The 11,475-nt window shown below is 55.3% G+C and overlaps 1 protein-coding gene across 2 annotated transcripts in view; it reads left to right on the top strand.

Annotated features, from left to right (window-relative positions):
• Positions 1-11,475, top strand: part of KAZN (kazrin, periplakin interacting protein) — a 123,554-nt gene that overhangs the window by 69,061 nt on the left and 43,018 nt on the right. For both annotated transcript variants that reach the window (XM_025048544.1, XM_025048543.1), the window contains 3 exons: positions 37-207; positions 7,421-7,610; positions 9,618-9,748. In XM_025048544.1, the coding sequence (XP_024904312.1) occupies positions 37-207; positions 7,421-7,610; positions 9,618-9,748 (492 nt within the window). The remainder of the gene's footprint in view (positions 1-36; positions 208-7,420; positions 7,611-9,617; positions 9,749-11,475) is intronic.

Raw genomic sequence — 11,475 nt, 5'->3', positions numbered from 1 at the left:
CGCCGTGGTAACGCCCCCGGCACTCTCCCCCTGCAGGAGAGCGAGGATGCTGTCAAAGCTCTGGCCAAGGAGAAGGACCTTCTGGAGCGTGAGAAGTGGGAGCTGCGGCGCCAAGCCAAGGAGGCCACGGACCACGCCACGGCACTGCGTTCCCAGCTGGACCTCAAGGACAACCGGATGAAGGAGCTGGAGGCCGAGCTGGCCATGGTGAGACCCCCTCCCCACCCTGCCTTCGCCCACCCGGGGCGGCCGCTGCATCTTCTGGAAGCAACGTGCTGGGAGACAGGGGGATGACATTGGTTCATCCAACAGTCCTGGAGTGGAGTGGAGTCCAGTCGGGCAGAGCAGGGCCCCAGAGTGGGCAGGATCGGGGCAGGGTCTCTGATGATCAGTCATCTTCATTGCACAGCCCCTGAGCCTGGAGCAGCCTTTCCCCCCACCTGCCTGGGGTCTGGGGTGTGCAGGTCCTGGGAGACCATCTACTCTTCCACATTCCACTGGCTACTAAAAAAAAAAAAAACTTGTTTTTATTTAAAACACATATATTTGTTTAGGAAAACATTTGGGAGAAAATACACCAAAAAATTAACATGGTTATATTTGGGTACTGTGATTACAAGTGACTTTTATGTCCTTTATTCCTCCCTATTTTCATCTGTAGTGAAAATGTCTAACTTGGGTCGTCATGAAAAAAAATGGTTACTTTTTTCTAATCCAAAACAAACCTTCAAAATACTTCCAAATGCTGTGTTTTCCACAGAGGCGCACAGCCCACAGGTAGTGACCGAGAGCCCCCAGGTATGTCTGGGCCCGGTGGGAAAACTGAGGTCCAGCGCCCTGTGATTCTGTTCTGCCTGCTCTTGTGTGACCTGGGGCCACTCACTGAGCCGCTCTGGGCTTCGGCGCCCTGTATCTGGAACCGGGGTGGGGTGGGCGTGAGGGTCTTTATGCCACCTTGCCTGCCTCTCTAGGTGTCTGGGAAGCTCGAGGGAGCTCAGGGCTCAAAGGGCCTGTGAAACAAGGGCCCGGGGCTCAGTGTCACCAGACGGGTTGGAGACTGCGTGGGGACCCCCACCTCCCCGAGAGGCCAGGAGGCCTCCGTGGCTCTGTACGCTCCCGCAGAGCGCTGCCGTGGTCCAACAGTGTAGTTACCGCCGTGATTTCTGGGTTCACATCCACCGCCATCACTTTCTAGCTGTGTGACCTCGGGCAGGACCCTTTACCTCTCTGGACCTCGGTTTCGTTGTCAAGTCTGAAAAGCATAATTGCAAGTATCCCATGAGGCTCTTGTGTGATTTCCATGAAATAATGCAAGAGAGGAGCCTGTGCGTGAGGAGTGATGACATGACCAGGTGGAGGTTTTCTCCTCATTTCCTTCAGGACTGCAGGCCACCCCATCCTGGGTGGGGCCGGGCAGGATTCGTGGGTCCTTCCTGTCTCCTTGTCCGACGCTGACCCCTAGTGATGAGAACCAGAAGTAGCACAGCTGCCAGGTTTGTCTTGGGTGGAGGCTGGGGCTTCCCACCAGTGGGGTCTGCGGTGCTGGTGGCTCTGCTGCCACCTGCAGCCCAGGCAGAAGCCTTTCAAATTGCAGGCATGGGAAGGAGGTGCGGGCTGAGGCAAGGACCCTGTTCTCCCAGGTCTGCCCTGTGGGCGGACAGATATGACTTCCTGGCCCTGGAGTAGTGGCCTCAAGCATCCAAGGGGATTCCAGGGGCCATCAGGAGCCAGACCGCCCTGCTTCCACTCCTCCATGCCCGGACTGCTCAGCCTGTTTCCATTCTGGCCAGTGAAGCTCAGGTTCTTGCCTCCTCCTCCCGGCAGGCATCAGACCCTTCTGCGAAGTGTGAGTAGTTAGGGCGAATGTGCGTGCAGCTCAGGGTGGCGGATTTGTTGTGACAAATAAAAAAAGGGGCTCAGAGGCAAAGGAAAGGGGTTTTCCTAAGAGCTGTAACAGCCCCAGTGTTGCTGGGGTGTCTACCTGACTGAAGTCCCCTCTTGCCCACCATCTGCAAAATTTCACCACCTGGAGGCCTTCAGGGCTGCCGGCTCCAGGCAGCGTTGTCAGCTCCTCCGAGTGCCAGGGCAAGACCAGAGGGAGGGCACCTTCCCACATGTGTGCCTTATGGCCTTGGGTTGCAAGCAACAGAAAGCAGCTCTGGCTAGTTTAAGCGCACAGGCGCGCATTGGAGGAAGTCAGGGGCCCACAGGTGTAGGGGGAGGGTGAAGGGTCAAAGCCAGGGCGGCCGCAGAGGAAGCAGGATCCCATACTGAACAGTCTGCTCAGTGGCCCCCGCTGGGGACGGGACATTTCCTGATGACTCCTGGCCAAACCAGGCATCACCACTGCTTACAGAGCAAATTCACCTCTGTGGCCACATTGGCCCAGCCGGGTCCACCCTGGCGGGGTGTATGTCTATCTATTTTTAATATATTGTTTTATTGAGAGATAATTCACATATTATAAAATTCATCCTCTGGAGATGCACAGTTCAGTGGTTTTTAGTATCTTCACAAAGTTCTGTGACCCTCTTTCCAGAAGTTCATTACCCCAAAAAGAAGCCCGGACCACTAGCAGCCACTCCGATGGGGCGCACGTGCTTGTCGTGTCTGTTTTACACATGCAGAAACGGGCGTGGGCTTCAGGAGGCTCGCCCAGAGCTGCCCAGCGACTTGAGAGGCAGAGCTGGGGATTGGCCAGTCCCCGAGCTCCAGGAGGTGACCCTTCACCTTCAAAGCCTTGGAAAGGACGATCAAGTGCTGACCCGGAGGAGACACCTCCCCTGACCAGCCATCACTCATCCCTAAAGCAGGAGACAGGGTTGCCGGCCCCTGACGTCACGGGCTGCCCGCAGGAGCTGGCTTCATGCTGGACCCTGATGGACCCTGGAATCCCCTTGGATGCTTGAGGCCACTACTCCAGGGCCTAGTGTTCAGTCAACGCTGCTTCTCCCAAACAGGAAACGGTTCCTACGTTTACCAGAAATTCTGGAAACGGGGGTCCTCGCCCTCTGCACCGTTGCCATTCGGGGCCAGATAAGTCTGCCTTGAGACCATGCCGTGCTCTGTAAGATGCGTAAGATGTGGCCGCCACCCCGGGAGGCCAGGAGCACCACCCAGTCGTGAGAACCAAAGTCTCCAGGCATTTCCCAGTGTTCCCTGGGGGGGAATGCGCCCCCTTCAAAAACCAGCCTTCCGTAAAGTAGGACGTTTCTCAAGAATCGAGCGAGGGACCCCCTGGTCTCCATCCATCTGTCTGTGCCCTGGCCATTCAGTTCTAACGCATGCCTGGTTTGCGTCCCCCTCTCTGGCTTCGTGAGCTTTGACAGGGGCCTTAACTCTTCTGAGCCTCGGTCGCCATGTCTGCGAGACTGTCCTGGGACAGTTGTGACGTGAGGTGACGGCTCCTCGGGGCGGGCATGCCGTGGATGCTCAGTAAACGTTAGCCGTAGCTTACCGGTGTCCAACACTTAGGTCCATCCTGTCCTCAGGCCACACCAGGGCCTCTGTTTCTTCATCTGTGAAGTGGTAGCCGCCACAGGCCCCGGTGGGAGTCAGGCACAGGGAAGGTGAGTGAGAGGCAGGGTCAAGCAGCAGGGGCACAACAGCGATGGCCCAGGTCTCGGCTCCTTTTCCGCCACAGGCCCCGGTGGGAGTCAGGCACAGGGAAGGGTCAGTGAGAGGCAGGGTCAAGCAGCAGGGGCACAGCAGCGATGGCCCAGGTCTCAGCTCCTTTTCTGACAGCCCTGCTCTGGGTTGGCCCTGGTCCTGCCCTCTCTCTGAGGACACCGGCCACACGAGCACCACCTTCCGGCCTTGGACCACTGCCATCTTGTACAGCAGGTGGCCCTCGCCCACAGCCAACTCCCAGCACTGGGCCTGATCTAGGACCGCCAGCCACCACACGTGAGGTCAGGGCCTGCCCGAGCCCGCCGTTCCCCACGCACCCCTCCCCCGCCCCCCGGCCTCATAGCTTCCACTCCGTCTCTGGGGCCTGCGGTGTGGCGGTGGTGTGGAGCCGGAGTTTGCCTCGTCGGTTCCGGCTGCCACCAGCAGCCGCCAGGTCTGTGAAAGCACCGGAAGAGGGTAGTCGAGTCAACTTGTTGTCAGGCAAAGTCTGTGCAGCTAGAGTTCACTGGAGCATGAACCTTCTTTCGGAAGATTCCTGCCCCCCACCCCACCCGCTTTGGCCCAAAGAGACATTCCCTAGACAGGCAGGAATCCCCTGAAAAGCAGGTGAAGGGTTGTGGCTAACAGCGCTCACAGCATCCCTCGGGGCCTGGCGCCCTCTCTAACATGGAAACCCAGGCCGGCTTCCAGATCAGCAGACCCTCCAGGCAGTTAGGGGCCTTCGTCAGCCTGACCACAGGGTAGGTGAGGGCGGGGCCCTGCCCTACTCTCCTGCCTCCGGGATCTTAGGGAAGACATAAATAATCCTGTCACCTTGGCATCTACTTGTTGAACATGACGATAGACCAGTCTCTTGAGCCTTTGTGTGAATTATTCCACGTCTAATTCCTCCTAACAAAAGTAGAGACTGTTTCATAAGAGCAGTGACTTACATTTATGGAGTATTTTTTACCATGAGGCAAGTGCTCTCCATAGCAACCGTTTATCCCCATCAGACAGGTGAGGGCATGAAGGCACAGGGATGTGAGGGGCTTCTCTTGGGACCCCCCGCTAGGAAGCGGCAGAGCTTGGATCAAATCCACGCCATCTGAGCCCAGATTCAGAAGCTCTGTGCCATGCCACCTCATTGCACAACTCCAGGGGGCGCTACTCGCATAGACATGATCCCTCCCAGTTTCCCCATCTTACCAGTGAGGACCCTGAAGCTCAGAGCGGTGGAAAAACTTACAAGGTCACATAGCATTTAAACAGTAAACGCGGAGTATGAACCTAGTTCTGTCTGACTTCAGTCACGTGGAGGTATTTGAGCCGCGTCCCAGTTCCCGGGAGCTCCATGGCCTGGGTTCAGAGCGCTCAGGATGGGGTGGAGGCACAGAGAGGAGAGCAGGGCGTCAGGAGTCAGAGCTCAAGGATCCCTCCCAGCATCATACTGCGTTTATTGGAAGAGCGATGAGTCGGAAACGCCGTGTGAAATGGCCACAGAGAGGTGGTTCGATGCAGCACCCAGGGCGGATGTGGGTTTTAAATCAAGACTCCATGTCTTCGCTATAGTGGGCAGTTTGGGAGCGGTTCCTGTGCTTCAGAACCCACAGGTAAACCTCTCCATCCTGCAGGACTGACCGCAGGGGCCCTTCCGATTCTCAGGTAGCAATGATGTTGAGCTGCCTGCCGAGTTAGCAGGTACCACTCCCAGGCTCCGACGGAGGTGAGGGAGGCTCTACCTGGGAGAAGAAAGCAGAGTGACAGAAGAGTGACCCCGTCCAGGCCTCTTCCTGTGCTGCCATAAAGGGCGGCTTATTTCTGGGAGGCGGCTTGGACCTCCCTGTGCTTCCCATGCAGGTGGCTGGGGACGTTTGCAAGAAGGTCAGAGCAGAGGGTTAATTATCACGTGATGGCAGACCCATCTGAGTACTCATTTCTCCCCCGAGTCCATCTTCTGGGCAGCCAGGATGGATTGAGCAGTGGGGCAGCTGCCCGAGTACAGTAGCGCCAGGATGGCGGGCCAGGGCCCACGTGCACTGCAAGCAGAGTGGGATGTGGTGGTCCATGAAACATGAGTCTTCATGATACTGGGGCTGCTGCAAGCGTATGGCAGCTCGAAGACATACCCAGCCTTGCTCCTTCCTTCAGCAGAGGGATTGCTCCATGGTCCTGGTGATGATGAATTAACAGAGCTGGTCTCCTGGGCCATCAGCCCCGACACAACAGAGGCCTGCCTCCATTGATTCTGCTGGTTTTTACCAAGTGCTTCACTGGATGTGCCCAGCTCCAAGCCAAGTGGTAGGGATTTTGTGGTGGCCAGACATGCCCCATCATCTGCCTTGTGGACTCAGAGTCTGCATCACTGATGCTGGTTGTTTTCTTGTCTCAGAGGAGCGTGGGCTCACAGTCAGACACCCGGCTTGGGGCCCAACTTGGTTGTTATACCTGCTGTGCAGTCTTAGAGAAGCCACTCAACCTTTCCTCTGTCAAGAATAGATAATTCCACACTCTCTACTTGAAACCCAGGGCTGTTGCACTGAGCACATAAAGGTTTTCTAAGTCAGGGAGGAGATTATTACCTGGCTTGGGGGTGGAGCTAACACCCTCTGCCTATAAATAAATTTAATAGGTTTATATTCCACAGAAGCTGGCAGTAGAAAGGGAGTGATTTCATAGACTCTTGGGGTTTCTGAGCTGGAGAAAACCCTAAAGATCACTTGGTCCAGGCTTTTCATTGTACAGATGGGAAAACTGAGGCTCAGAGAAGGCAGAGACTGATCTAAAATAACATAGCTAGTCTATGTGATGAGGGTGTATCAGGCTTTAGGCCAGGGAATGTCCATTCATTGGCTAGAATCTCTTTCTCAAGAACCACTGCTCTGCCAGGAAGAACCTCGGGCCTTGAGCAAGGTATGGAAATTTCTGAAGCTAGGAGAGATGTGAGGAGGTTTTCATTTTATCCGTGTTTATATTAGAGGCAAAGCCAGCACGCACATGGCTCTGCCATCTGTAGTGAACCTCTAGGGCATCAGATTCACAATCTCAGTGGGAGACCCCTGGACCAGTCCTTCTGTCCCCTCTCTGCTTGGCGTGAGCCTGGAGAGCCAGTTAGGAAGTAGAAATTGACCGTGATGAAAAGAATGTGCATTAATACGTATCGAATATGTGCCCTTTTTCTCTCCCAAGATAATTTGAAATTACTTCTAATAAAACCCCACATATCCTCGGGGGAGATAACCCAAAGCTAAGCGAGATATCAGTCGCCAGGCAGAGAAAAGAAGAGCTGACCATCTCGCCCACCCTAATTCAGCCCCACACTTGTCCCTAGGCTTCCTCGTGTCCCACGCATCCTCATCACGTGATCAGTCCTGAGCGCCAGGTCGGGATTTGCCCTGTCCCCAGCCTGCACTGCATAGCACCTTGCGGAGGGGAGATCACGGGTTGAATTGGGGAGGAATTAAGGTGATGGGAGCCAGAACACCATTTTCTTACAATCTCCTGCAAATTCCAGCTAGTCCTCGGAGAACCCAAAAGGATGGGTGATTCGTGTGTGGTCGGCCCCCCTTTCTCTCCACATTGCTGGATTTTCTGTGTGTTGTCAGGAAGTAAGGGGTGACCCCAAAGTGCACCCCCTCAGGTGAGGCTTGCAGGGCAAGTCCTTGACCTACCGATTGGCACAGAGCCTGAGACACCCTGGTCCGGGCGTTAGTTGACGGGTTTCTCATGATGGCGGGCGATGGCCAAGCCGCAGGCCACGTGGTCCCCTTGATGATGGCATCCTCCTCCTGTCTCCTGGCTCTCTCTCCAGGCCAAGCAGTCCTTAGCTACGCTGACCAAGGACGTCCCCAAGCGGCATTCACTCGCCATGCCGGGTGAGACCGTGCTCAACGGCAACCAGGAGTGGGTGGTGCAGGCGGACCTCCCGCTGACCGCAGCCATCCGGCAGAGCCAGCAGACTCTCTATCACTCACACCCCCCCCACCCTGCAGACCGGCAAGGTGAGTCCTGACCCAGCTCAGCCCTGCCACAGCTGTTGGGGGGCTGCTTCAGAGGCATCTGACCCAGTGGCCAAGGCAGCCTCTTCTTTCGCACTATAGCTCCTTAGCGGGGTGTGGGGCAGAGGCCGTGGGCTCATGGAACTGCAGTCTAAGAGGTGGACCTCAGGCATAGCTGGATCTGGAGGTTCAGACAGTACCTGAGTCTGTCTGATTGTTTCTCTGTGTCTCTCAGCTCTGCCTGCCTCCTCTTTAATTTGTTTTCCTCATCTTTAATTTGTTTTTTTTCCATGAGACAGCAAAATAGTTGCCAACAGTTCCAGGCTTTTAAGGCCCTTACAGCTCAAAAGTCTTGAGAAGGAGACATTATGTCTTTCTCTCTGTCATAGCAAATCCCAAAGAAGGATTCTGATAGGCCAGCCAGAGTCTCATGCCCACCCCTGGACCAATCACAGTGTCTGGGGAGTGGATACACTGATTCTCCAGCCTGGGTCACATGGGCCTCCTTTGGCAGGGGTGAAAGCGGAGGTCCTTGATTGACAGTTCCATGCAATCACAGGATGTATGAGAGGGCCAGAAATAAATGTCACAGGTGTTTGCTCCAGGCACTGGGGGGAAATAAGGGCCTAGCCTCTGGGAAGCATCTGCACCCACTGGCCATGGTACAAGCCCCAAACCCGTTTGCACATCTGCAGTCCACCTGGCTCCATTCTCTGTCCCTCCTGTGAGTGGCTGCCTTTCTGTGACAGGTGCAGGTTGGGGAAAGACAGCTGGCCTTTGAAGCCCCAAAGTCCTACCATCACCAAACTGAGAACTCAAGTTTTGACTCCATAGCCCCTCCCCTGCTGAGCCCACATGGCCCTTGGCAGCAAGCACTGCCTTTCTCAGTAATACAGCCTTACTGCTCACGTGCTGCCCGCACATAGTAGGCCTTCAGTCAGTCTTGTTGAGCAAAGTGCTTGCTGCCCCCACCGAGTGCCAGCACCTGCAGACAGAATTGCAGTCTGCCAGCTGACTTGGGTGGGCTTTTTGGTGTGCCTTCCAAGCTGAGCCTTTCATTCTGTGACTAACAATTGAGCACCTACTATGTGCCAGGCACTCTGAGCTCTGGGGTTCGACACGGATAAGACACCAAGCGTGCCTGCCCCCACGGAGCTGACATTGGAAATGTGGAGACAAACAACAGACACATAACTGAGCTGGCTGGCACACTGAATGATGACAAATCGTAATTAGCACAGGGAGGAAAATCAGCAGAAAACAGGTGCTTTGATGGAAAAAAAGGCAGTAAGGAGAGCCAATAATTGGGGGAAGCCCTCTCTCGGGATAAGCTGAGACCTGAAGGCTGAGAATGTGCCAGTGGGCAGCAGGACAAGCCTGAGGCGGGGGGGAGATGGCGCATGGCCGGTGCGACACAAGCCGAGGCCAGTGGAGGGGATAGGGCTGTATTCCTTCTGGGCGTCGGAGGCCAGGAGGAGCATGCGCGTTTACCCCCAGGTGGCCAGTTTGAAAGGTGGAGGCAGGGAGGCCTGCTGGGAGGCTGCCTAGGTCTTCCGGGCAAGAAGCAGTGGTGGCTTGGGCTCAGGAAGTGGCGGCGAGGCTGGACAGGAGTGGATGGGTTCGGGGCTGTGTTTAGAGGCGCTGCGAGTGGTTGGGTGTGAGGTGTAGCTAGTGGTGGCCGCTAGGCTTCTGGCCTGGGAAGCTGGTGCTGTACCAGGTTTGGGAGGTGGGAGCATTGAGGCCCCTGGGCATACCTGCCTTTTCCTGTCCTTCACCTGGCTTAGGAGGGGGCCTAACTGGATCCAGAGGCTCTGGGAGATTCTTCCCTCCGCTGCCCTTTGGTGACGTGTGGGGCTGTGGATAGAGGACCTGAATGCTGAGCAAGTGTCCTCTCTACGCCTCAGCGTTCTTGTGTGTATAATGGGGGCCTCGGGTGGAATCACCTGCATGGCAGTAAAGGCGAGGACGTTCTCTCCACCCCTCACTTAACCAGCTGTCCCTGCTTTCCAGCAGTCAGGGTGAGCCCCTGCCACTCCCGGCAGCCCTCTATCATCTCCGACGCTTCAGCTGCGGAAGGCGACCGGTCATCCACGCCGAGCGACATCAACTCCCCTCGTCACCGGACGCACTCCCTCTGCAACGTAAGGCCAGCAGCAGCAGGGCCTGGGCCCTGGGCCCTGCCCGCAAACCGCCGGGGCGGGTGGAGGGGTGAAGACGTACCCGCTGTTTCCTCTCGTCCACCCAGGGAGCACTCTGGCGAAGGCATTTCCTGGTCTGTTCTTTCCTTTTGCAAGAAGAGATGGATGTGGGGAGAGAGAGGAAGGAGGCCCATTTGCTCCTTGTGTCCGGGAGGGCAAGGAAAAGCCTGAGGAAGGCGGGCCGGGGACGGCCGTGGGGTCTGTGCAGCCCGGGTTCCCTCTGGTGGGCTGTGCCTGGAACCGTGGGCTCCTCCCAGACGTTCCCCCCAGAGCTCGGGGCCTCACCAGCACGCTTCACCCCCCTCTGGGGCCAGCTCGCAGGCCTTCATCCAGGAATGAGCCGGATTTTTTTTTTTTTTTGAGCTTCCGGGAGCTTTGATGCGTATTACCTCTGGAGAGGCATTCATGAGTGTGTTCTAAGTTTTTGCTTTGCTTATTTAATCACGTGTTTTGATTGCACCCCTCTGGGGCCCGCTCTCAGGCCTTCATCCAGGAATGAGCCGGATTTTTTTTTTTTTTGAGCTTCCGGGAGCTTTGATGCGTATTACCTCTGGAGAGGCATTCATGAGTGTGTTCTAAGTTTTTGCTTTGCTTATTTAATCAAACGTGTTTTGATTGCATACTGGACGCCAGCCATGGAGAGGCACGTGGCACGAGTCACCTCACTCTCCATGACTAGTAGGGCGGGCAGACAGGCTGCCGAGGAGTGAGGGAGTGAACGAAGGTGGGTCCTGCGTCCGAGGACAGGAGGACGCCATGTCTAGACCCTGACATGAAACGCTGGGGTCGGGTGGTGAGGGCCACTCTCTGTTTTTGTCCCTTCATGGGATCGATGATACAGAGGGTTCCCCGACTAGGTCCCAAAGACAAGCCGCAGTAGGGTCGGTCTTCAAATGCACGGAGAGGCTTTCTCAAAAACTCAGTGAATGTCACTTTCATTAACCAGTGAGATAGATAACAAAAAAAAGAAATGAGGTGAATATAGCAGGAAGGAAAAAGAAAATAACCGTCATTTGCCGATGACGATTATCTACTTGTAAAACTCGAGAGAATAACCTTGAAAAGCCATTAGGACTAATAATAAACTAGTGCATAATGGTACTGGTTGAAAATCAATTTATAAAAATCTGTAACTTTTCTATATACAAGGAATCATAATGGAAACTTTTTTTTTTTTTTAATCTACAATAACAATAAAAAGCATTTATAGAAATGGCTGAGAATAAACTTAAAATGACATTTCCGCAGTCCGGTGAGGTGGGCAGCGGGATTGCTGGCCGGGGCTGTATTCAGCCCACACCAGGGCAGGGAGAAGGTCGCTCGCAGGCCTGGGGCCCCGCCCGGGGCTGGGGTTCTTTTGTAACTGGGGCCTTTATAAAAGGAAGCAATGTGTTCTTCTCTGGTCCCAAGAAGAACAAAGGCTGCCTTGACTGACAGGACCGAGGCCATTAGAGGGGCTCCTGACATCTATTCTCTGGTTCTGAGGGGCCACTGTTAACTCAAACCGACAGCCAGCAGTGCCCTTCAGCCTTACAGCACAGGCCAGGCACCCTATCGTATCCGTGCATGCCCCAAGAGAGAATACCTTCCCAAGGGCCGTATCTTTTGGTCTTCTCGTGACAGGTCCAAGGGGGCTCAGCCAAGACGCTGCTGGAAAACCCATTCTGCAG

The sequence above is a fragment of the Pteropus alecto genome, unplaced genomic scaffold (assembly GCF_000325575.1).
Source record: "Pteropus alecto unplaced genomic scaffold, ASM32557v1 scaffold125, whole genome shotgun sequence".
NCBI lineage: Eukaryota > Metazoa > Chordata > Mammalia > Chiroptera > Pteropodidae > Pteropus > Pteropus alecto.
Note: the sequence above shows the minus strand (reverse complement) of the source record. Positions and strands in the feature narration are given on the sequence as shown.